Consider the following 27,563-nt stretch of genomic DNA (forward strand, 5'->3'; position numbering starts at 1 on the left):
CCCGGGTGGACAGATAATGTACTCTCTATATCTTCCTCATGCTTCTATTGTTTTAGAAGTAATAGAGTATATAACTCTTCTTACAACAGTTGGCTTTAAATATGTAATATGTATCCTTAACTATTTTTTTCTAACACAATGTAAAATTATGCAATAGCATTATCTCTTCAAAAGACAAAAATGTTCGTTGTCTTAACCACTCTCTGAATAATACCTCTCTTGCTGCTAAAAGAAAAAAAAAAAGGAGCACTGTGCCAGAAGCAGGGATGAAGACCAGATATATATTTCTTATTATAAATCACAATATCACAATCACTAACCATAATTTTAAATTTTGTAGAATAGGTAGAGATGGGCAAAATATACAAATGCATTTGAATTACCCTTGTAAGTAGATATAAAAGAAGACATTAGCACTCATAAAGAAAAGATAGCTAAATAGTTCTTGCTTTTCTGTCTTCTGTTTTTCTATTGTGTCTGGAGAAAAAAGTGGTTACTTTGGTTAAATATGGTAATTAATACAAATGTTTGAGTATTCTAGGTACTCTGATTACAAAGATACGTATTTATATAAAATAATGCATATAATTTTCTGTTTATTAAGTTATTATAGTTTATCGATATGGTATATTATGATATATACATTGTTTTATTTAATATATTAACAGGTTATATTTTAAAGCTACAGTCAAAAACTTTAATTTACAGATTTATTCATTTTTTATCTGTGAATGCCTAAAAACACGTATGGTAAGGTGTTTAATAAATCTTTTACTACAATATTGTTTCAAGAATAATGTACAGAAGGCCTAAAATTACAATTTTAATCTCTTTCTATAAAATCACCATGTTATTTTATGACTAGATTAACATTTCATTTTCGTCACAGAAAGATGCTTTTTATATCCTCTCAAATAATTTTTGAAAAGATTACTTATGTTTGAAAGAAAAGTTAAGTTCTTAGTAATCATTACTATTTATTGCAGTGTTTTGACACAATTACATGTAAATATTTTTTGTCTTTAGATACTTACGACTTAAGTGACTTTCAATAAGCAACTTGCAAACAAATATATATATGGAAGCAAAGAGAAAATATTGGTTACTGCTGGATGGGAATTGGAAATCACAACAGAGATGATATTTAAGTTGTGCACTGAAGAATGAGCAAGATTTTGAAGTACAAGGAGTGTAGACAAGGTCATTCCAGAAAGATGCAACAGTGATAGGGGTAGGAACGCGCAGAATGTGGTCTATCAAATTGTTTTGATAACATCCCTCTAAAAGAATTTAGACTAGATATCCCTTTGTGCATTTTAAAGTAAACATCTAAAGGTTTTCATTATATGCTTAAATACTTGGCGATTACAATTTCCATCAAGTTATAAATATTGACATTAATAAAATAAAACTGTCACAGCATTCTTATTAATATTTCCAAAGGAATGGAAATTGTAACAATCTTTATCCATCAAAAAACAAACTCACAAACAAGAAGGAACTCTTCTTTTTAACAATTGGATATTTTATATTATCTTTTTATCCTCCCGAACTTGTATTTCCATTATGCTGTCTCCAAGGGATTTGAAAATTTTACTTTTTAAAAAATTATTCTTATTTTTTAAGATTTTATTTTTTTTAAGTAATCTCTATACCCAACATGGAGCTCAAACTCACAACTCCAAGATCAAGAGTCACACATTCCTCTGACTGACCCCGCCAGGTGCCCCCCAAATTATACTTTTTTTAATGAAACTTTTTATTAAAAAGTAAATTTTGTATTGAAATATAGCATATATACATAAATCACAAAATTATGGCTCAATAAATTTGCACAAAGAATATACACTTACATAATAACCAGCAATCAGAACAAGAAATAGATCATAGACTTTTTCTAGTACTCCAGAACCCTCTTGGGTCCTCTTCCACTATCCTGACTTCTCACCTGAGGTATTTAATACACTAACCAACTTAATGGTCAGATCATATATAGAAATAGAACTCTGACCTATAACCTGCAATATGTCCAGGAAACCAACCGCTTATCTGTAATAAAGCCCCCAGGAAGCCAGCCTGGACCTGTAGGAGGTCAGACTGCTATCTCTAGTCAATCCAGGAGTCCAAACAATAACTTCTTTAACAATTGGCCCCAAATGGCCAGCACTTAATTAAAAACTGATATCTACCTAATTTTTGTCCCTGTTTCAAACTTAGGACCAACTATAGAAAGCCAAATATGCAGCCCTAACCAATCACAGAGATGCCCTCCTTCTATTTAGCCCACCTACAAGGAGGGGGGGTACCTGAGGCCTTCCCTTTTTTCTATTAAGCTTTCCTACTCCTCTGCCTGCCTCTAAGTCTGTCAAAATGCAAGTGGGGGTGGCTTACTCCCTTGCTATAGCAAGCTCTGAAAAAAGAGCTTCTTCCTGTTCTCATCTGGTTGGTCTTTGTTTATTTGCACAAACCCAAATACATTAGTTTTGTGTCTGGATCCTTATATTGTAAAATTCATTCATATTATGCATAGATGTCATTAGATCATTTTTACTGATATATAGTATGACTGCATCACAAGTTAATTATCTGTTTAACTGTGGATAGATGTTTGGGCTCTTTCCAACTTCGGGCTTTATGAATAAAGCTGCTACACACATTTGTATATGTCATTTGGTGAATATATGTCTATTTGGAACTGCTGGGTCATAGGTAGGTGTATTAACTTCAGAAGATATTGCCACTTTTACAAAGTGGTTGAACTGATTTAACCTCCCACTGGCAGTGTAAGCAGATAGAATTTTATCCTAATATATATACATTTTTTTATGCTTGAGAGCTTTCTTTGCCAAAAAGAGTTGTATGAATTGAAATTTGATTTAAACAAACTTCTGACCATGAGGCTATATTAAATATTATCTGTTGCACTGAGTTACCATTAGTTATTAGGTATACCCAATTTATCAAAATAACAACATATATTATGAATTTGAGAAAATAGTAGTAAACATGAAAAAATGCAAGACAAAAGTGTATTGGGAAAACATTACTTATAGAAATAATTAAGGTTTTAAAAATTCATTTACATGTCTGTGGATAAATATTAATTACTGCTAGAACAAGATAATATTCAGCATCATTTTATTCTTAAGTTTTGTTTATAGTAAGTATTAAAGAACTATGATTACAATAAGGAGACAGGAATAGGAGTCTGTTATCACAATATCAGTCAATTGCTTGAACTCCTTTTGAGTAAAGGACCAAAAATTACATAGCGTTCTATTCCCAAAACAATTTTTAAATGATCTATAGCTGATAACTGGAGCATGTCCTCTTTCAATACTGTTGAAAGCAAAAATGGGGATGGAGGGAGAGATCTCCTTCTTTAGCTAAGATAAAAGGCAATTGTCCTAACAAAGCTGGGCAAGAAGAACCACTAAGAGTTAACCTGCACCTCAGGCACTTCTTCCAAGTCCATCAATTTTAGGAAAGAACACAGGATTGTTGAGATTTTGGAAGTGAATTCTTTTAAAACTATTTGTCTATGTAGTCTTTGGTGTAAACTCCAGTTTGAAGGCTGCTTCAAACAAGAGTAAAGAGTTTAACTTGGCTCCAAGCCATTATCCAGAGTTTGGACCTCCTTTGGAACCTAGGGATGAGCTACTGAAAGTCTGTGGACTAAAGACAGCGACATGCTTAGTATTGTACTTTAGGGAATAAACAGAGAATGGCTGGATTCATTCATTCATTCATTCATTCATTCAACAAATGTACTATTCTGTGTAGTGTGGACTCAAAGAAAACAAAGTCTCTGCCTTCATGGAGTTTACATTCCATTGGGGGGAAAGACAGATAAATGAATAGAAATGCATAATGTCAGTTAGTGATAGATACTATAAAAACTGTAAAACAGGGATTATTCTAGACAGTGTAGATGAAAGCCCTGTTTTACCGAGCTTACATCCTAATCCTAAATAAATGAATCAATAGCTTAATTTCAGGTAATGATGAATGCTATAAAAAAAAGTGTGTGTGTGTGTGTGTGTGTGTAGGGTAAGGAGTTTAGTTTTTAGAAAGGGTTGTCTGAGAGATGAGATTGATGCAGGCAGGCTGGGTCCCGAGGACCAAGAGGGGGTCCAGCAGGACTAGCCAAGAGGGTCCTTGCTAAGCGCAGCAGGATGGAAATCAAATGTGAGCCAGTAGGAAGTGCAGCAGAGTTTATTGAAGATATGTAGAGAGTGCAGGTTCAGACAGTGTCCAGGAGACTTGGAAAATAAAGGAGAGAAAATCTCTCCTTTGTTTGGGGTCTAGGGTTTTTATTGATGATTGTGGTCTGGTGCACGTGTCCTCTCAGGCATCTAGAAGTGGTCTGAACGAGGACAGGGTCCAGATGTCTATCATAAGTCACTGATTCCCTGGAGCCAGGAGGTCTTGGTGTTGAGATGTCTAGTGCCAGCGGTCTAGAAGACACACATGACGGCCTTGCCTGGTCATTCCTACCCAGTCATTCCTGAAATGTTATCTGTTGTGCTGGAAGACTCCAAAGAAATCATTAACTCCTTGTCCTTTACAAGGAGGACATACATTAAGGCAAGTGTGTGTGTGTGTGTGTGTGGGGGGGGTGTGTGGTGTGGTGCAGATCCTAGCAAAGAACAGAAGGAGGAAAAGGAGATAAAAAGCCAGTTTTTTTACCCCCCATGGGTTCCCTTCAGTTTCTCTATCTCACGATGACATTTTAGGAGCTCTGAGCCTCAATGTAAATAAAGTGACAAAGTTTGCCATGTGACCATCTATCTCTGTGAGAAGGGTGAAGGAACAACAGTGTGAAGGACAGAGACAGAGTATGCTTGACATATTTAAGGAAAAGAAAACAGCCCAGCTGGAGCAGAGTGAGAAAGCAGACGTAGGGAATGAGGTTGTAAAGGTAACCAGGCTCCAAGTAACAGTAGGGTTCTGAGGGCGTGGAAAAGACTGCTTTTTATGCTGAGGACAGAGAAATTACTTTGCACTGGTTTATGTATTAGAAGGATCACTCTAATTTACCAAGAATAGAATGCAAGAAGGTAGGATTAAAAAGTCTTGGATTAGGCTGGTAGAGGAGGATGGTAAGATTAGAAGCAAGGGGAGATTGGACTAATAATGATGTCCGATGTCTGTCTAATGAATGCTAGAGTTACAAAATAAAAAGAAGAAAACAAATTCTTAAGACACTGTGGAGGCAGAGGAAGTTGGAAACCAAGTACAATGGCAGTATGGTTGGAGAGAATGGGCAGCTTGGAGGCTCTGAAAATTGGTAATTAGGAGGCTGGTGGTGTCACAAACCAGATCCCAAGACCTGACCTTTACTGCTTATACTCACCTCCCTCTGTCCTACATTTTTCCTTAAGCTCTTCCTTCTGCTTTATATCTTAACTCAGGCAAATGGAAAGCAAAACCACCCCTCAAGCAATAGCAACTGCCCTGACAAGACCTCCAGCCAGCCCAGACTACTCAGACCAGTTTGAACGTAACTCCCTATCATGTATCTGCACAGGTCACCACGGAATGGCCTCTAGAATGACCAATAATTACCTTTGTCTCTTTATAATACTAAACAATGCATGTATAGGCATGTTTCCTTAAGGTGTATTGCGTGACCTTATGTCCACCTCTATATACAATAACAAGGATCCCCTTTTAAAATATTCCTCCTAAACCTAAATAAAAGGAACCCATTCACCCTTGCTCAAAGAGTCACGGCTTTGGAAATTATTTCCTATGATCTCCTTATTTACTGCAAATAAAGTTCCCTTTGTGCAACAACTCAACTGGTGTAGTTTCTATCTGTGACTCAGTAAGGAGTGAACTCACGTTGGTTCGGTTACAGTGGTACCATTAATTGCAATAAAAGAAATTAAGATAAATTTGGGAGATGAAGGGGCAGATGGTAGATTTTGATTATGTTGAGTGTATCTCCATATAAACCATAAAGTTACAGATAGACAAAAGTGGATGCCACTTTCACAAGTCTCAAGGAAAAAGCAATGGGCTATTCTTTCGGGAGAAGTTACTATGGGCAAAAATGCGCACACAATAGTGGGAAATCAAAAGCCCGGGAGATAGATTTATTTGTAAATTCCTTTAAAAAAGGTCGCATAGCATAGTATACAATAGTGGCTATTGAGCTTGACTGCCAAAGTTCAAATTCCTGGGACACCTTTTTCTAGTTGTATGACTTTGAGTTAGATCTCCTGGCCTTAGTTTCTTTATGTGGAAATTGTTACCATAGGACTTATCTAATAAGGTTGTTGTGGAGCAGGAGTTCTTAATCTGGAGTCCATGAAATTTGAGGGCATCTATGAAACTTGAATTGAAAAAAATTTAACCGTATTTCTATTAACCTCTTATGAGAATCTTGTTTTCTTCAATTATAAAGTAGAAAGCAAAGCATGGTAGTATTAGCAGTACATATGGCTTTGTTCCCTGCAGAAATTACAAATAATTTCATATCACAGTACAGTAGTAGTAGATATTTTGAAATACTGTTTGTCATATTACCATATTTATTAGAATTGCTGTTAGATACACTGCTAGATTTCATATGATTGCAGAATTTATTTTCAGCCCTCATGCTACTTAGTTGGCCAAGTATCCTACAATTCTGTGCCTCTTGGTCAATCATAATCACACTGTGAAGTGAGTGTTTATACATTGGTTCTAACATTTACCCTTGCTTTCCAGCTTTCCCCAAATACAAACCACCAGGTGAAAGGAGGTGAACTGTTTTAATTTTGATAATGGTATTTAATTATAACTGATTCCTTTGTAATCCTATGAATTTAATTTTTGCAGTTAGAAATACTGTTTTAAGACTGGGCCAATAGGCTTTATTACACGATCAGAAATGTTCATGATAAAAGAGAAGAAATCTTGAGGTAGAATAAAAGCTACATTAGAACAGTAATGGAGGACAGTTGGAAGAAAGGCAGGCAGGGACAAGCCCTTACCCCCTCCCCCCCAAGAGGAAACCACCCTCAAAAGGATTTTACAACACCCCGAAAGTAGCCCTCCACCCTTTTCCAAGTGATAGGTAGATGGCAAAAACCTGATTGGATGATGGAGGGTTAATCAGATTAAAACCGCCCTCCAACAAGCCCATAAAAAACCCTCAGATCTAAGCGCCAAGTTGGCAACCCTCTCGGATACTCTCCCTCTTGGGAAGCTTGGTACTGTCACTCAATAAACTTTGCTTTGCTGCCCTCCACCTTTCCTCTGGTCTCCCTCGTCATTCTTCCAAGCAGCCTAACCAAGAACCCGGCACCGAAGGAAAAGAAATCCTGTAACAACAGTACTTGACCCATATCAGATAGGTCTGCTGCTATTGTTCTTAAAATGTTCAGAGAGCAGGAATTAAGTCCTTTTCATTTTTGCATTCCCAAGTGTCTAGTCCAGTGCTCTGCACTTTGGCGCTCCATGGATATTGAACGAATGGGAAAGAGTGGTGTGAAGGTTGGCTCCTCAGGCCCCTCAATTGGGACTGCAAGGAACAGCTGTGAAGTGGCAGGTGGCTAGTACGCATCCGCGGGATTATACTACGTGGATTATGTTAGAGGCTTGAGAGGGCTCAGTTGAGCCACAGATGTGTCTCTAAAAACCTCCCAATGGAAACGGAGATTGCCCCTTGGCCACAGGGGCCACGTGCTTATTAATTCCTTAAATCGCTCCTCCATCATCCTAGAAGGCAATTAGGTCTGTCTGTGGCTCCAGGTGCACAGGAGTTTACTTCTGCTGGACTGAAGAGGCCCCTCGCACATTCCCGGAACCTCGCCTTGGTTTCAGTAGCGTTCAGCCGGCCAGCTAGAGAACCGTGGCCCCGCGCGGCGTGGGTCTCAGGGAGAACTGCGGCCGGGGGCGCAGCGCGCCGTGGTCGAGGCCCCCGTTCCCTCGCCACGCCCACTTCCTGCCCCATCCCGGGCCTTTCCAGGTCCCCTCTCCCGGTGAACCGGATGCTCTGTCAGCTTCCTCCTCCGCGTCCTCGGCGGCCTCCGCTTCCCTGGCGAAGCCGCAGGAACCCACGAGGGCACGGGCAGGGGCTCCCGGCGGTTAGCCTGGCAGGAGTAGGACGCCGGTAGGAGCTGGGCGCGCACGGTTACCGAGCGTGGAGGAGACACTGCCCTGCGGCGATGGGTGCCAGGGGCGCTCCTTCACGCCGGAGGCAGGCGGGGCGGCGGCTGCGATACCTGCCCACCGGGAGCTTTCCCTTTCTCCTCCTCCTGCTACTTCTCTGCATCCAGCTCGGGGGAGGACAGAAGAAAAAAGAGGTATAATGAATCCCTTGGCCTTCCGGGTGGGCCCAGGCTGGCTAGGGCGGGCCGGGGCGGCGGCGTTGCCAGGCAGCATGGCCGCGTTGCTAGGCAGCCGGCAGCTGGGCTGGGGCGAGGGCGGCCTGCGGGCAAGAGCCCAGCGGTTGGGAGGCCTGTGGGCCACGCAGTCGCGGATGGGGGGTTAGCCTGGTGTTCTCTCAAAAACAGGAAAGCGTCCCCTTTCACTCTGCGCCTGAGCACCGCACACCTTTCAGACTCAAGGCGCTTTTGACCTTCGGAGGCCGAGCTCTGGGCCCTGGAGTCACTAAAAGGGGTGTGTTGGATGAGAAAATACCTTTTAGGAGTATTTGCAAACCTACGAGAACTATTTGGTCTTTATGTTCAGTACTCAGCTCCCTTCGTTATTCGTTTACGTTTGTATTCATAATTACACATTTTTAAAGCTGTAGGTTTTGCTTTAGGTTGAACTCCTATAATGGTGAGAATAAACTCACATAATTTTAAGTTAGGTAAATTTGTGAAGATCAACTGATTTCAATCTTAGTCCTCTAAAAACTTTGATTAAGAGGATTGAAATCACTATATTTAAAATAGTAATTTGTGAATTTCAGTTATCCATCTTTGCCTTGGATACTCAATCTAGCAGGATCGGAAAAAAGTTATTTGGAAATGCGAGTAGTGTTTCTAAGAGTACGTTGTTTTAGTAAGTATTCGCTTATTCAAGATAGTTTTTCCTGGTGAAGTATTACACACACGTGATTCAAAATCTAATCCGGGTTTAAAGTATTACCACAAGTTTCCTGATAGCTGGGTAGAGAGTGAAAAAACAGCTTCGTGTGTAAAAATAATTGATTCTCTTTACTCTTTTCCTGAAACAACTCTGAACTCAATAGTAACTTCTTCCCGTTAGCTTTTTAATTTTATTTATTTTTATTTTTTAAAGATTTTATTCATTCGACAGAGAGCAAGTGAGAGAGGGAACACAAGCAGGGGGAGCGGGAGAGGGAGAAACAGGCTCCCCACTGGCAGGGAGCCCCATGGGGCTTGATCCCAGGACTCTGGGATCATGCCCCTTTGAAGGCAGAGGCTTAAACAACTCTGCCACCTAGGCATCCCTGGCTTTTTAATTTTAACATGAAAGTAGACCATAGGAAATTCTTCGTGGAATTCTGGTAGGAGGTTTAGAGGAGAACTGTTAAAATTAAAACTATACTTACAAATATAATTTAAAGATTTTTTTTTTTAGCATTTGGTATTTACATACCACATTCCAAGAGTTTTAGATGTCATAGTTTTTCTTGAGGAAGGGAGATTAAAAAGTTTTTTTTTGAGGATTACCACAGCAGAGGGCAGTAGAAAACAATGAGAAATTCCATGGAAATTTTGATGTTTTACTTCTTAGATCACTGTGGGGGCACTTGGGTGGCTCAGTCCTTTGAGCATCCCCCTTTTGATTTAGATTTAGGTCAAGATCTCAGGGTCTTGAGATGAGCCCTGCCTTGGCAGTGCTCAGCAGGGAGTCTGCTTGAGATTCTCTCTGGCCCTCTCCCTCTACCCCTTCCCCCCCACCTTCCATCTCACTTTTGCAGTTCTCTCTCTAAAAATAAATAAATCTTAAAAAAAAGGGGGGGGGAAGACCACTGTGATCACAGTAACTTTCAATTGGAAGAAAAACCCCAAAATTTGGAAAGTGTACCTCTTCAAAGCATCTTGGTATCCAGTTGTACACTACTTTAACAGGTGAAAACCCTTGTTAATTTAGCATAATTACAATAAATCAACATCTGTTCCATTAACATTTTTTGTAAAAGAAGTTTTAAATGAAAAATTGGAAGAAAATTGTTAAGGATTAGAAAAGGATGTCTTGGGGTGCCTGGGTGGCAGATGGTTAAGTGTCTGCCTTTGGCTCAGGTCATGATCCCAGGGTCCTGGGATGGAGCCCCACATTGGGCTCCTGGTTCAGCAGGGAGCCTGCTTTTCCCTCTCCCTCTGCCTCTACCCCTGCTCATGCTCTCTCTCTCTCTCTCTCATGCTCTCTCATCTGTTTCTCAAATGAATAAATAAAATCTAAAATAAAAAAAAAAAAAAGAGAAGAATGTCTTCCAGAACTGCTTTTATTTCCTTAAACAGGAGAGTCTAATACTACTATTTGGTGGTATTGCAGAATACATATGTTTAAGGAAAAGAAGAGCAAAATAACAAATGATTGAAGTTTTAATACTTCACTCAATGAGTACACATATCTGGAATGTAGTATGTGAGAATAAACTCACATTACTTAAATTATACAAACTTATTTGTGAAATTCAGAGCACCTGATTTCAGTCTTAGTCCTTAGTAACTTGGAGGGCTGTGGTGTCTTTCAATGCTAGAAGAAACACATTCTTTATTAGAAATAATGGAAAGTGGTTGGTTATCATTGTGGTACTTTTCTAGGGGTATTCCAGGGTTGTTTTGAACGTGTCACTTCATTCTTTGCTGAATTTAGACACCACTGAATCAGCAAGTGTAGCAGTTGGAACTTAGTTTACTACAATAAATATTACTGACGAAAGTGCTAGAGGAGTTGACTTGGCGTGAGTAGTATATCCCTTCATACTGGGGAGGCCAAATTGACATCTAAAGTTAAACCTGGAACCAAGAATGGACATTAGTTGCTTTTAAGGAAGTAATAGTTACGATAATAGCTACCCCCATAGGTTTTTGAGTCAGACAGATGGTCCAGTTACAACTCAGTCACTATCTAATTGTATGACATCAGGAAAACCACTTAACTTCCCTGAATTTTAACTTCTTTGTTTTAAAACACAGATATAATACCTACATCTCAGGGTTGTCACTAGGATTGAATAAGACTGTATATAAACTACTTAGTGCAGTGCCTTGAACATAACAGGTGATCAATACTGGTAACTATTATTATGTGTTCTTCATTTAATGAGAGCATTAGATATGATGAGATCCTAAAATGTGATAAAATATTTTAAAATTTTTTTGCTAAAGAAACTGATTTTATCATTTTTGTAAAATATACAGTTATTAGAATAAATTGCCTGTTTTATTATGAAACACAGAGCTCCAAACTCTTATATTGTTTGAGAACTTCCCAGGAGATATTGCAACATGGAAGAATTGGTGGTATTCATGAGTGTGTGGATGTGTGTGTGTGTGTGTCCACATATAAGTTTTTGTATCTTTTTCTTCATGAAGACATTTAATTCATTAAAAAATAATTTTGTTATATTCTCTAAGAATATAGTGAATAGCAATAGATGAGTGAATAGGCAAAGAAGATTGGAGATTTTTATAGTCACTTTCCTTAATTACATGGAATATAGTCGTTAAACTAATTTTTGAATCCTCATGTAAAGTGATACAAATTTGTGGGAGACTGTAGTTTCTTGGTAGTATATCATTTGCATATGTAGTGCATCATTTTCCTTTTATTTTAATGGCTTCTCTATTTTCTACATTGTCAACACTTAACCAGTTAATCAGCTTCATTTAGAATTGTTTTAATCTATAATAACACCTGATAATATAAAAGGAGCTCAAATTCTGTAATTATTTTCAGTGGATTTATTGACTTTAACATTATCAAAAGAAGCTATTAAAATAATTTATCCTTTACGTTAGCTAATAGGCTATGACATGTAGGTAACAATGAATATGCATTATGAAAATTTGAGCAGCTCATAAATATTTTTGCGAAGTAATATGATTGCCTAAATGAAATATCAATTGCTTCTGACAGAACTTCTGTATGTTATTAATATTTCTAAGCACATTTTACACTGAAATGAATATATCCAGTTATTTTTTTAGTGGCATAACCATTAAATAGAGACTTGACTATCTTAGCAAATGAAGAAAAGGGAGAGGATGGAAGTAAGCAATGGATTTTATCTTTAAGCAAAGAACTTAAGTTGAAAACAAAGTAAGTTTGTAAATACATGAGCACAGCTTTAAGAAATGCATAGTAATTATGCATTGATATATATACACATAGACCACAGATTATGCCCATGCAGGTATTTCATCTAGGCTAGATTTTGTGTATAGGAACTCCTTGCTGAGTAATTGGAAGTGACAGGTCTTACTCAGAATGGCCAAAACGGCTTGTCAAGTACTGTGAAGGCTTCGCCCACTGTCGTTTCACAGATGATGGCAGAACGTGTGGAATTCCCGGGCCCCAGGTGGACAGGTTATCACTCAGCAGCTGCAGATTTGCCAGAGTATCAGCGTTTGTGCTGATGACACAGGCTAAATGACCCCTACAGGTGTAGGAAGTTTTGTGGCAGAAGAACCTTGAGCTTAAGGAGCTCAAATCTTTTATAATGGGCGGGAAGCTTGTTTGACCTTTGACCAGAGGGTGACATTATTTTCATTTTTGAAGGGACACTGTCTTCCAAGGCTTGTGTACTATATACATCCTTGAAAAGGTTTCCAGAACAAAGTCAGTTAGTACTTTGCTTGCATGTTATGTAGAAATCTATGAAGAATTGTTTCCTTAAGTAAGAGATAGTAACTTTGTCAAAAGAGAATTTTGGAGTATTTTCCTCCGTATACATACGCCACCAGTATATTCAGTTCCATATATGTGATCTGTTCTACATGGAAGACAGAAAGGGAGAGCAGAAATATATAACCTGAGCCACAGATTTATCAGTTGTTAATCTTTTGCCACATTTACTTGTGCATTTTCTCCATATTCAGTGACTCTGGATGAGTCTGATCCCGATGCCAGTGACTGACGTTGGTTACTTTGGTGGTCACCACGGTTTATTTATCTTACGATTGCTTCTTTCCATAAGACTCCCTCCTGGAGCATCACGCTAATTCCACCAAGATAGAAAATTTACCTTTGGCTGAGTATAAGAGTGGCTGTTGTTCCCCTGCTAGAGGACAGGTAGATCACGAACAAACGTGTATGTGACATAACGTTGAGAGAGCGAGAGCGTGTGTGTGCGCACGCGCATGCTCGGCATGCAATGAAGGGACCAAATAGTATTTATGTAAGTCTCTATCTACTTTTTATTTTACCTATTGGGCAAGATATCCGCTGCTTCTCAAATTGAGCATATCTAAAGGGGAACTCTCTTTTTTTTAAAGATTTTATTTATCTATTTGACAGGGAGTGAAGCGGGGGAGCCACAGGCAGAGGGAGAAGCGGGCTCCGATGGGGGGCTCGATGCGGGACTCGATGCGGGACTCGATCCCAGGACCCCGGGATCATGACCTGAGCCAAAGTCAGACGCTTAACCCACTGGGCCACCCAGGCGCCCCTAAAGGGGAACTCCTAATCCTTCTCTTTGCCCACCTGTTTTCTCATTGCTGTTAACAGTGCTGTTTTATGGGGAACAAATTTTAACTTCCTAGAATCTCATTTTTTAAATAATCACTTGCCAGTATAATATGTCTTTGTCGCTCTTACCCTGTTGTATTTTGCACATTGTATACAGAAAGCCTGGCTCTACGTACTCGCTTGAGGAGTCGTTCACAGATTTGAGGAGAACATCTTGCCAAAATAGGGTTTCTCCCTTAATAGCTACGAAAAACACATAAATAATTAGTTTGAATATTAAAATTTCAAAAAAGTTATTTAAAACAATAGGTAATGTATTTTTTTCATAGTAATTGGTATCTGTCTGCCTTCCCACCTCGTTGTCTGTATTTCTATTTAATGCCAGAAGAAAAAAGATGAACAATGAGCTTATGGAGTCCTTCAAAATCTGTGATAAAAGTCTTAACAGAGAAGAGTAGAACTCTGAAGCCATTTATGAGCTGAAGAAAAGTTAATAAAAGGACGTCTTTACTAGTTTATTGTTTATTGTTACTAAAGTTTTGGTTGATCATATAAAGATACCTAATTAGTTTGACATTTGGAGGTGAAAAAGAAATTTCTTTCCACTGCATGTTACCATGAGAACTTAAGTACCTTTAATGAAAAGGAGCACTTGAGTATAGGTTGAATAACTTGTGATACTGATTTTACTAAATGGAACTCTTTTGTTATTTGCAGGAGTGTATTTTTAGAGATGGCTTAACATTGTCAATATGATTTGACTCAACTTTTGGAAATATTTTAATTCAGAGTCTTCTGTGCTTGGAAAACAAAACCATTGGGAGATTAGTTTATATGAGTATTGTGGTAAAACTTGGGGTACAGAATTCATTATAAATTGTGGAATCTGCTTACTATTCATATTAAATACTAAATTGAGATACCTTAGGATAGATGACTCATTGAATTTAATAAACTTGGAAGTTGGAAATAAGTCTAAATTATATTAGGAAGTGAAAAAAAGTTACAATAGAACAGATAGGAGATAGAATGCTAGGCATTTCACTTAGGTTAGATAATGGTCTTTACAATATCTTTGCTTGGTGGTTTGGCAGACAGCTTTGTTTGCCTTACCTTTATTTTGCTAATAGTACCTTTAGAGAAACTGGGACTATCCCAAGCCCCAAACATTTAAGTCAAAGATTATTATTATCCAATACCTTAGAAATTATTGGTTTAGGAGTGAGCACATATACAATTATATGGGGACTTGTGACAAGTTCCCTCCTCTTTGATAAAGGACACAAGGAAGGGAAATTCTCTCTTCTTGTCTTTGTTATATGAATATGAGAATGTGATGCTTGAGTTTCTGAACCCATCTTGTAAATATTAAAATACAAGCCTGAGGGCAAACCAGTAAGTTCATGATGGCAGAGTAGAAAAATGGAAAAAATATGGGTGTTTGACATGACTTAACTAGCCTTGTAATTGCTGTAACTCTGGACTCCTTGTTAGGTGCTAATAAGCTTCATATTGTTTAGGACATTTTGAATTGAATTTTCAGATTTTTTGTATTTGAAAGCATTCTGTTGAGGAAAGTTATCTTGGATTAAGAGTTTTACCCATGATCGTTATTTAGCCAACTTGTAAATTTACAGTCTTCTTTCTTTTTATACTGTGCTTAGTAGCTTAACAATTACCTAGCTATATGACCTTCTTTGTGAATTAGATATTAAATATTAAAGGATTATTTATATATATGTAGCTCTCCCTTATCTTTGAATATTAATGATCATTATTAGAAATCTGTGTATGTTTTGGTGTTTTTAGAAGTGAATTTTTCCATGTGTTCCTTTTATTAATATAGCTTTGTTTTTATTGTATGAATTGAAGTTCTCTAAGTATTATATGTCCAAAAAATTGTAGGAAAGAAATTGGAAATAAATTTATTATGTGCCTTAAAAGCTCTTAGCCCAAGAAAGGAGAGAAAGAGTAAGTCATGCCTCAGATATATTTGCTCTATGCTGTTTTCTGTGTGAATGCTTTTAAAAAATACTTATTTCTTTTGCTTTTGTGTGTGTAATAGAGTGGTACATAGTTTCATTTTTTTTTTAATTTTTTATTGTTATGTTAATCCCCATACATTACATCATTAGTTTTAGATATAGTGTTCCATGATTCATTGTTTGTGCATAACACCCAGTGCTCCATGCAGAACGTGCCCTCCTCAATACCCATCACCAGGCTAACCCATCCTCCCACACCCCTCCCCTCTAGAACCCTCAGTTTGTTTTTCAGAGTCCATCGTCTCTCATGGTTCTTCTCCCCCTCCGATTTCCCCCCCTTCATTCTTCCCCTCCTGCTACATTCTTCTTCTTCTTTTTTTTCTTTCTTAACATATATTGCATTATTTGTTTCAGAGGTACAGATCTGAGATTCAACAGTCTTGCACAATTCACAGCGCTTACCAGAACACATACCCTCCCCAGTGTCCATCACCCAGTCACCCCATCCCTCCCACCCCACCCCCCACTCCAGCAACCCTCAGTTTGTTTCCTGAGATTAAGAATTCCTCATATCAGTGAGGTCATATGATACATGTCTTTCTCTGTTTGACTTATTTCGCTCAGCATAATACCCTCCAGTTCCATCCACGTCGTTGCAAATGGCAAGATCTTATTCCTTTTGATGGCTGCATAATATTCCATTGTATATATATACCACATCTTCTTTATCCATTCATCTGTTGATGGACATCTTGGCTCTTTCCACAGTTTGGCTATTGTGGACATTGCTGCTATAAACATCGGGTGCACGTAGCCTTTCGGGTCCCTACTTTTGTATCTTTGGGGTAAATACCCAGTAGTGCAATTGCTGGATCATATGGTAGCTCTATTTTCAACTTTTTGAGGAACCTCCATACTGTTTTCCAGAGTGGCTGCACCAGCTTGCATTCCAACCAACAGTGTAGGAGGGTTCCCCTTTCTCCGCATCCCCGCCAACATCTGTCATTTCCTGACTTGTTAATTTTAGCCATTCTGACTGGTGTGAGGTGGTATCTCATTGAGGTTTTGATTTGGATTTCCCTGATGCCGAGCGATATTGAACACTTTTTCATGTGTCTGTTGGCCATTTGGATGTCTTCTTTGGAAAAATGTCTGTTCATGTCTTCTGCCCATTTCTTGATTGGATTCTTTGTTCTTTGGGTGTTGAGTTTGATGAATTCTTTATAGATTTTGGATACTAGCCCTTTATCTGATATGTCATTTGCAAATATCTTTTCCCATTCTGTCAGTTGTCTTTTGGTTTTGTTGACTGTTTCCTTTGCTTTGCAAAAGCTTTTTATCTTGATGAAGTCCCAGTAGTTCATTTTTGCCCTTGCTTCCCTTGCCTTTGGCGATGTTTCTAGGAAGAAGTTGCCGCGGCTGAGGTCGAAGAGGTTGCTGCCTGTGTTCTCCTTTAGGATTCTGATGGACTCCTGTCTCACATTGAGGTCTTTCAACCATTTGGAGTCTATTTTTGTGTGTGGTGTAAGGAAATGGTCCAGTTTCATTCTTGTGCATGTGGCTGTCCAATTTTCCCAACACCATTTGTTGAAGAGACTGTCTTTTTTCCATTGGACATTCTTTCCTGCTTTGTCAAAGATTAGTTGACCATATAGTTGAGGGTCCATTTCTGGGCTCTCTATTCTGTTCCATTGATCTATGTGTCTGTTTTTGTGCCAGTACCATACTGTCTTGATGATGACAGCTTTGTAGTAGAGCTGGAAGTCTGGAATTGTGATGCCGCCAGCTTTGCTTTTCTTTTTCAACATTCCTCTGGCTATGCGGGGTCTTTTCTGGTTCCATACAAATTTTAGGATTATTCCATTTCTTTGAAGAAAGTGGATGGTATTTTGATGGGGATGGCATTGAATGTGTAGATTGCTCTAGGTAGGATTGACATCTTCACAATATTTGTTCTTCCAATCCATGAGCATGGAACGTTTTTCCATTTCTTTGTGTCTTCCTCAATTTCTTTCATGAGTATTTTATAGTTTTCTGAGTACAGATCCTTTGCCTCTTTGGTTAGATTTATTCCTAGGTATCTTATGGTTTTGGGTGCAATTGTAAATGGGATCGACTCCTTAATTTCTCTTTCTTCTGACTTGTTGTTGGTGTATAGGAATGCCACTGACTTCTTGCATTGATTTTATATCCTGCCACTTTACTGAATTCCTGTATGAGTTCTAGCAGTTTTGGGGTGGAGTCTTTGGGATTTTCCACATAAAGTATCATATCATCTGCAAAGAGTGAGAGTTTGACTTCTTCTTTGCCAATTTGGATGCCTTTGATTTCTTTTTGTTGTCTGATTGCTGTGGCTAGGACTTCCAATACTATGTTGAATAGCAGTGGTGATAGTGGACATCCCTGCCGCGTTCCTGACCTTAGGGGGAAAGCTCTCAGTTTTTCCCCATTGAGAATGATATTCGCTGTAGGTTTTCATAGATGGCTTTTATGATATTGAGGTATGTACCCTCTATCCCTATACTCTGAAGAGTTTTGATCAAGAAAGGATGCTGTACTTTGTCAAATGATTTTTCTGCATCTATTGAGAGGATCATATGATTCTTGTTCTTTCTTTTGTTAATGTATTGTATCACGTTGATTGATTTGCGGATGTTGAACCAACCTTGCAGCCCAGGGATAAATCCCACTTGGTCGTGGTGAATAATCCTTTTAATGTACTGTTGGATCCTATTGGCTAGTATTTTGGTGAGAATTTTTGCATCCATGTTCATCAGGGATATTGGTCTGTAATTCTCCTTTTTGATGGGGTCTTTGTCTGGTTTTGGGATCAAGGTAATGCTGGCCTCATAAAATGGGTTTGGAAGTTTTCCTTCCATTTCTATTTTTTGGAACAGTTTCAGAAGGATAGGTATTAATTCTTCTTTAAATGTTTGGTAGAATTCCCCTGGGAAGCCATCTGGCCCTGGGCTTTTGTGTTTTGGGAGATTTTTGATGACTGCTTCTATTTCCTTAGTGGTTATAGGTCTGTTCAGGTTTTCTATTTCTTCCTGGTTCAGTTTTGGTAGTTGATACATCTCTAGGAATGCATCCATTACTTCCAGGTTATCTAATTTGCTGGCATAGAGTTGCTCATAATATGTTCTTATAATTGTTTGTATTTCTTTGGTGTTGGTTGTGATTTCTCCTCTTTCATTCATGATTTTGTTGATTTGGGTCATTTCTCTTTTCTTTTTGATAAGTCTGGCCAGGGGCTTATCAATCTTGTTAATTCTTTCAAAGAACCAGCTCCTAGTTTCGTTGATCTGTTCTACTGTTCTTTTGGTTTCTATTTCATTGATTTCTGCTCTGATCTTTATGATTTCTCTTCTCCTGCTGGGTTTAGGCTTTATTTGCTGTTCTTTCTCCAGCTCCTTTAGGTGTAGGGTTAGGTTGTGTACTTGAGACCTTTCTTGTTTCTTGAGAAAGGCTTGTATTGCTATATACTTTCCTCTTAGGACTGCCTTTGCTGTATCCCAAAGATTTTGAATAGTTGTGTTTTCATTTTTATTTGTTTCCATGAATTTTTTTAATTCTTCTTTAATTTCCTGGTTGACCCATTCATTCTTCAGTAGGATGCTCTTTAGCCTCCATGTATTTGAGTTCTTTCCGACTTTCATCTTGTGATTGAGTTCTAGTTTCAAAGCATTGTGGTCTGAAAATAGGCAGGGGATGATCCCAATCTTCTGGTACCGGTTGAGACCTGATTTATGACCTAGGATGTGATCTATTCTGGAGAATGTTCCATGGGCACTAGAGAAGAATGTGTATTCCGTTGCTTTGGGATGGAATGTTCTGAATATGTGTGTGAAGTCCATTTGGTCCAGTGTGTCATTTAAAGTCTTTATTTCCTTGTTGATCTTTTGCTTAGACGATCTGTCCATTTCAGTGAGGGGGGTGTTAAAGTCCCCCACTATTATTGTATTGTTGTCGATGTGTTTCTTTGCTTTTGTTATTAATTGCCTTATGTAATTGGCTGCTCCCATGTTAGGGGCATAGATATTTACAATTGTTAGATCTTCTTGTTGGATAGACCTTTAAGTATGATATAGTGTCCTTCCTCATCTCTTATTACAGTCTTTGGTTTAAAATCTAATTTGTCTGATATAAGGATTGCCACCCCAGCTTTCTTTTGGTGTCCATTAGCATGGGAAATGGTTTTCCACCCCCTCACTTTCAATCTGGGGGTGTCTTTGGGTCTAAAATGAGTCTCTTGCAGACAGCATATCGATGGGTCTTGTTTATTTATCCAGTCTGATAGCCTGTGTCTTTTGATTGGGGCATTTAGCCCATTTACATTCAGGGTAACTATTGAAAGATAGGAATTCAGTGCCATTGTATTTCCTGTAAAGTGACTGTTACTGTATATTGTTTGTGTTCCTTTCTGGTCTATGTTGCTTTTAGGCTCTCTCTTTGCTTAGAGGACCCCTTTCAAGATTTGTTGTAGGGCTGGTTTCGTGTTTGCAAATTCCTTTAGTTTTTGTTTGTCCTGGAAGCTTTTTATCTCTCCTTCAATTTTCAATGACAGCCTAGCTGGATATAGTATTCTTGGCTGCATATTTTTCTCATTTAGTGCTCTGAATATGTCCTGCCAGTCCTTTCTGGCCTGCCAGGTCTCTGTGGATAGGTCTGTTGCCAATCTAATGTTTCTACCATTGTAGGTTACATATCTCTTCTCCCGAGCTGCTTTCAGGATTTTCTCTTTGTCTCTGAGACTCGTAAGTTTTACTATTAGATGTCAGGGTGTTGACCTATTTTTATTGATTTTGAGAGGGGTTCTCTGTGCTTCCTGGATTTTGATGCCTGTTTCCTTCCCCAAATTAGGGAAGTTCTCTGCTATAATTTGCTCCATTATACCTTCTGCCCCTCTCTCTCTTTCTTCTTCTTCTGGGATCCCAATTATTCTAATGTTGTTTCGTCTTATGGTATCGTTTATCTCTCAGCTTCTTTATTTTCCATCATTTGGTCTTCTATCTCACTGATTCTTTCTTCTGCCTCATTTATCCTAGCAGTTAGCGCCCCCATATTTGATTGCACCTCATTGATAGCCTTTTTGATTTCTACTTGGTTCGATTTTAGTTCTTTTACTTCTCCAGAAAGGGTTTCTCTAATAACTTCCATGTTTTTTTCAAGCCCAGCTAGTATCTTTAAAGTGATGATTCTGAACTCTAGATCTGACATCGTACTAATGTCCGTATTGAGTAGGTCCCTGGCAGTCGGTACTACCTCTTGTTCTTTTTGTTGAGGTGATTTTTTCCGTCTTGTCATTTTGTGCAGAGGAGAATAGATTAATGAGAGAACAAAATGCTAGCAGGGTAACAACGTCCCCAGAAAATATACTCTAAACAAATCAGAAAAGACCTGAAGCAGTGGGAAAAGAAAGGGAAAGAGAGAAAAAAGAAAAGGAAAGAAAAAAAAGAAAAAAGAAAAAGATAAAGATAAAAACAAACAAAAGCAGAACAAAACAAAACAAAACAAAAACAGAATGTGATCGAATATGATCAGGCTGGATTATAGATCAGTGCCACACACTAGATTTTGGGTGTATTTTGGTCTGTTAAAAGAAAGTCCCTCCCAAAATTTTAAAGAAAGAAAAACTTATATATGTACAAAAATAAGGGTTGATATGATGAAGGGATGGAATATGACTGTAAAGATGGAAATTATAAAAAATTTTAAAAAAGGATTTGATAAGTTGTTTGAAAAAAGAAAGAAGAGGATTAAAAAAAAAAAGGGAGAGAATGTGATCAGGCAGGGGAATAGAAAAAAACCATACACTAGAGATTTAGAGTATATTTTGATCTGTTAGAAGAAACTATCTCAAGATTTTAAAGAGAGAACAACTTATATATATATGCCAAAAATACGGGTAACTACTATGAAGGGATAGAATATGACTTTAAAAATGAAAAATAAAAATGTTTTTTTTTTAAAAAAGGGATTGATAAGATGTTGGTTGAAAAAGGGAAAAAGAAAAATTCAAAAAAAAAGAAAAAAGGAAAAAAGAAAAAAAGACAGTTAAAAAAAATAATTAACTTTGAAAGACTAAAGAATCATGGTAAAAAAGCCATGAATTCTATGTGCAGTATTCCCCTAGCGCTGGAGTTCTGCCGTTCTCATTGATCGGTAAACTTGGTCTTGGCTGGCTGTTCTCGCTGATCTTCTGGGGGAGGGGCCTGTTGCCGTGGCTTTGCCGGAGGCAAAATACGCCCTTGCCGGTCTGGGCTAAGTAATCTGCTCGGGTTTGCTCTCCGGAGCTTTTGTTCCCTGCAAGCTTTCCGTACAGCTTTGGAGGCGGAGAGTGAAAATGGCGGCCTCCCAGTCTCCGCCCCGGCGGAGCCGAGAACTCGGGGTCCCGCTCCTCAGCGAGCCCCCAGAGAAAAGCAGTCAGTCACTCCCGTCTCCCCGGTCACCGGCCACACTCCGCGCTCACCCGGCCTGTGACCGCGCCTTTCTATCTGGCACCCGACCCCGGGTGGAGTCTCCAAACCCAGCAGATCCCCGCGGTGCGCTCCCGCACCTCTCCTCCCGGGGGAAGAAGGTGAGTCTCCCCGGATCTGCCGCTTGTTGGGTCCCTGCTGGAGGAGCAGTGGCCCGACTGTGCCGCGGATCACGGTTTATGGCAACCCCGAGCTGAGAGCCCGCGCCTGGGCTCCGTCTCTGCAGCCGGCTTCCCTGCTCTGATACCTGGGAGCTCTGCCGCACTCAGGCACCCCCGGGCTTTCTGTGACCCCGAGGGTCCTGAGACCACACTGTCCCGCGAGGGTTCCACCCCCCACTTCGCCACCAGAGTGACGTCCCTCAGCGGAGCAGACTTCTAAAAGTTCCGATTTTGTGCTCCGCAGCTCTATCACTTGCCAGAAGCGGCCAACGAGGGCCCCTCCCCCGCCGTCTATCCTCCCAGATAACGCCTCGGATTCACTTCTCCGCACGTCCTACCTTCCAGAAAGTGGTCGCTTTTCTGTTCAGAGAGTTGTTGCTATTCTTTTCTTCGATCTCCTGTTGAGTTTGTAGGTGTTCAGAATGGTTTGATCCCTATCCAGCTGAGTTCCTGAGAGGAGACGAAATCCAGGTCTCCTACTCCTCCGCCATCTTGCTCCGCCCCCCACATAGTTTCATTTTAAAGACTACCAAATAAAATAGAGGAAGACACTTTTATTTTGAAAATGATCATATTTTAATATTGTTCTTTTGGTTTACATTTGAGTTAAGATTAAGCAAAAGAAAAGTTGGGACCCTCCCCCCTCTAAGGATGAGGGTATTGTGCAGTGTTGATTGTCCCATGTTTTTTTGTTTGTTTTTTTAGCATTGGAGCTTTCAAAGTGAATAAAGGATTTTTCTCATGCTCAGGAAAGTGAAGTGGTATGCTGTGTCTTGCTGTTGTTTCCTGTACTTTTTCCCCTTGGAGACTTTATGGGGAGAAAGAGTGGCTGAGTCAAGGTGTAATACTATCATGGTGGTACTCTAATTAAATTTAGCTTCCTATTGACAGGTACATGACTCACATGCTTTGATGTTGGAGCATATTCCAAATCATAAAGAGAGTCATAACCATAGATTTTAAAAAAAAATACTGCATTATGGAATGTTAGAGCAGAAGTGTCAAGTTTCAGGCTAAATAACAAAGTTGGGACTAGAAGTTAGGTTTCCTGACACCAGAATTTATATTTCCATATTCCCATGCTCAAGTATGCTGTCAGATTCTCCTCCCTCCCCCCAGCCCCTTCACTACTTTCATTATACTCTATTTTCCTCCGTCTTTTCATAGCTAATGTTCTAACTTTATAACTTCCTCTTCGTGGATATTCGTTTTTTAAAACCTAAAATGATTAAAAGTTTGGCAGATGTAAAACCTATTAATACTGCTTAGACGTGATTCCTTTGAGAACATAGTTTATAAAATTAAGCCATCTGTTTCTTTATGAGCCTGTTTAAATAAATGAAGTTGGGCTATGGTAAACCTTAGTCACAAGAGTCAGAACTCTAAAACAGCACAGAACCCAAAGCAATGCCTCCTATAATCCCTAATACTAAGTAAAGCATGTTCACAAATCTATTTGCCAAAGCCAGAAATCTGAGCACATTTCACTTGGTCTCAAACCTTTACTTACTTGTGACTTTTTGACACTCCTTCCCTCACCCCAGCTAAAGATATTCTGCAACTTCTCTGACCAGTGCTGTTTTTGAGGAGTACTGTTTACTTACTGTTTAAATGCCACAGGGTGCAATCCAAGGTTCTTTGCGTGCTATTAGTGCTTTTCCTGAGTGAGCCTGTGTCTGACTTCTCCTTTTTGCTCTCTCTGCTCTTAAATGCTTCCCTTCAGTGGCAGGTTAAGTCATTTACCCCCCCCCCCCCCCCGTTTTGGATGAGGGACTCCTCACACAAATGGATCTTTGTGCTTATTTCTTTATAACACTTAGGTGAATTATTGTCTGTCGTCTGTCATTCCTGTTATTCTACAAGCCCTTTGAAGAGAAGGGTTTTTTTTTTTCCTTCATTTCTATACCCACATATTCAAGCATAGTGCCTTGCAGTTGGTAAATGCTTAGTGAAGTTATTTTGGTCAAGTTACTTAATCTCTCTAAGCCTCTTTTCCTTATCTGTAAAATGAAGATAGTGTGTTGTCCCTACTGTAGAGCTGTGAACCTTACATGAGATAATCCTGTAAAGGATTTGGCAGCATAGTGCGCGGAACATAGTAAATGCTTCGTGTTAGCTTTGATGCTGATACTGGTGAATGAATTCGTAGGGTGTATTCTTGGTTGTTTTACATGAATAGCATACATTGATTTGACATTACAAGAGACAAATTAAAAACTAATGCTTTTGATATGCATAATTTTTTATAAATATTTTGTTTTCCCATTTGACAAGTTAGGGCTCTTGAGAATGTCATTGCTTTCTTCATTGCCAGACATAATGGGTACTTTTACTACTTGACTTTTATATGGTGTTTGACATTGTTGGCTACTAGTTCCTCACCCTCCCCATCCCCAGCTTTATTGACATATAATTGACATACAATATTTTGAATATTTAAGGTGTACAACATGCTGACTTGATACACTTATATATTAGAAAATGATCATCACCATAGCCTTAGCTGACACCTCTGTCCCATCACATAGTTACCATTCCCTTTTTGTGCTGAGACATTTAAGATTTACTCTCATAACAACTTTCAAGTAAATACTACACAACTGTTAAGTATAATCACAGTACTGACCATTAGATTACCAGAAATTACCAGTTACCTTTTAACTGGAAGTTTGTTCCCTTTGACCAGTATCTTCCCATTTTCCCTGCCCCCACCTCCTGTGACCACCACTCTCCTCTGTTTCTATAAAAATTTTTTTCTTTGATTCTGCATACAAGTGAAATCATACAGTATTTGTCTTTCTCTAACTTATTTCACCTACCATAATGCCCTCAGTGTCAATCCACATTGCTGCAAATGGCAGGATTTCTTAGTTTTACTATGGCTGAATGGAATATTTTCCAGTGTGTGTGTGTGTGTGTGTGTGTGTGTGTATGAATGATATGGTATATATCTGCGTTATACACACACACACACACATACACACACATACACCATAGCTTCTTCATATTTATCTGTCAGTGGACACTTAGATTGTCTTCATGTCTTCGCTATTGTAAATACTGGTGTTATGAACATGGGGGTATAGATATCTTTTTGAGTTAGTGTTTTCATTTTGGTTGTATTCCAGACGTGGAATTGTTGGATCACATGGTAGTTCTATTTTTAATTTTTTGAGGATCCTCTATTCTGTTTTCTTCCCCCCCCCAATTCTGTTTTCCATAGTAGCTATACCAGTTTACAATCCCACAAGTAGTGCGTTAGGGCTCCCTTTTCTCCACATCCTCACCGGCATTTGTTATCACTTGTCTTTTATTCTTTTCTAGTTTCATGGAGAAATAATTGACATACATCTTTATGTAAGTTTAAGGTGTATACCATTATTGTTTGATTTGCACATATTATGAAATGATTATCACAATAGTTTTAGCTAACATCCATCTTCTCATATAGATACACTAAAAAGAAAAGAAAGAAGAAAAGAAAAAAAAATCTCCTTTTGATGAGAATTCTTAGGACTTACTCTGTTAACAATTTTCCTATATGTCATACAGCACTGTTAGCTATAGTCATTATGTTGTATATTACATTTCTAATAATTATATATGGGAATTTGTACCTTCTGACCATATTCTTCCATTTATCCCACCCCAACTCTGCTTCTGGTAATCACAAGTCACAAGTGTGATCTCTTTTTCTATTATTATTATTATTTTTTTTAGATTACACATATAAGTGAAGTCATATAGTATTTCTCTTTCTCTGACTTATTTCACTTAGCATAATGCCCCTATGTTGTTGCAAATGGTAGTATTTCCTCATTTTTTTATGGCCGAGTAATATTCCATTGTATATATGTGCCACAACTTCTTTATCTAGTCATTTACTGATGGACATTTAGGTTGTTTCCATGTCTTAGTATTGTAAATAATGCTGTTACGAACATGGGGGTGCAGATATCTTTTTGAGTTAGTGTTTTCGTTTTCTCTAGATACATTCCCAGAAGTGGAATTGCTGGGTCATATGATAGTTCTATTTTTATGTTTTTAAGGATCCTCCATTCTGTTTTCCACAGTGGCTATGCCAGTTTACAGTCCCACCAGCAGCATACTCACAGGTTCCTTTTTCTATATATACTCACCAGCATTTGTTGTCTTATATCTTTTTGATGATAGGCATTTTAAACAGGCATTACTTTTTTTTTTTTTTTTTTTTTTTTTTTGATGGCCTTTTTAAAAGGCATTTATTTTTTTTTTTTTTTTTTTTTTTTTGATGATGGCCATTCTAACAGGCATGAGGTGATATCTCATTGTGGTTTTGATTTGCATTTCTCTAATGACTCATGATGTTGAACATCTTTTCATGTAGCTGTTGGCCTTTTGTATACCTTCTTGGGGAAAGAAATGTCTATTCAGGTTTTTTCCCATTTTTTTAATTGGATTGTGTGTGTGTGTGTGTGTGTTTGTTTTGTTTTGGCTATTGAGTTGTATGAGTTCTTTATGTATTTTGGGTCTGGCACAAATATTTTTTCTCATTCTGTAGGTCATCTTTTTACTTTGTTGGTGGTTTCTTTTGCTGTAGAAGCTTTTTAGTTTGATGTAGGCCCACTTATTTTTTGTTTCATTGCTTGTACTTTAGATGTCATAGCCAATCATTGCTAAGACCCATGTCAAGGACTTTTGTTACTGTTTTCTTCTAGGGATTTCATGGTTTCAGGTCTTATGTTTAAGTGTTAATCCATTTCAATTTAATTTTTGTGTGGTATAAGATGGGAGTCTAGTTTGATTGTTTTATATGTGAATATCCAATTTTCCCAGCACCATTTATTGAAGAGATTGTGTTTCCTACACTGAATATTCTTGGCTCTCTTGTCAACTATTAGTTGACTGCATATGGTTGGGTTTATTTGTGAGCTCTTGATTCTGTTACATTGATCAATTTTTTTGTTTTTATGCCAGTACCATACTGTTTTGATATTTAGTATTACAGTATTGCTGGAAATTAGGAAGTGTTATGTCTCCTGTTTTGTTCTTTCTCAGGGTTGCTTTGGCTATTTGGGGTCTTTTATGGTTTCATACACATTTTAGGATAGTTTTGTCTACTTCTGTAAAAATGCCATCAGAATCTTGATGGGGATTGCATTGAATTTATACGTAGCTTTTGGTAGTATGAACATTTAACAATATTTTTTTCAGTCCATGAACATGGGATACCCTTCCACTTACTTGTGTCTTCTTCAGTTTCTTTCAGTCTTGTAGTTTTCACAGGGGCACCTGGCTGCCTCAGTTGGTAGAGTACGTTACTCTTGATCTCAAAATCACGAGTTTGAGCCCCA

At 38.5% G+C, this 27,563-nt stretch overlaps 1 protein-coding gene across 4 annotated transcripts in view; it reads left to right on the forward strand.

Annotated features, from left to right (window-relative positions):
• Window positions 1-7,848: 7,848 nt before the first annotated feature.
• Window positions 7,849-27,563, forward strand: part of TUSC3 (tumor suppressor candidate 3) — a 264,735-nt gene continuing 245,020 nt past the window's right edge. Inside the window, exon 1 of one of the 4 annotated variants that reach the window (XM_032413517.1) lies at window positions 7,849-8,297. In XM_032413517.1, coding sequence (XP_032269408.1) covers window positions 8,160-8,297 — 138 coding nt within the window. In that variant the 5' untranslated portion in view covers window positions 7,849-8,159. The remainder of the gene's footprint in view (window positions 8,298-27,563) is intronic. The other 3 variants (XM_032413516.1, XM_032413514.1, XM_032413515.1) reach the window with 3 other exon arrangements.

Source organism: Phoca vitulina, unplaced genomic scaffold (assembly GCF_004348235.1).
Source record: "Phoca vitulina isolate PV1807 unplaced genomic scaffold, GSC_HSeal_1.0 scaffold15, whole genome shotgun sequence".
In the NCBI taxonomy this organism is placed as follows: Eukaryota; Metazoa; Chordata; class Mammalia; order Carnivora; family Phocidae; genus Phoca; species Phoca vitulina.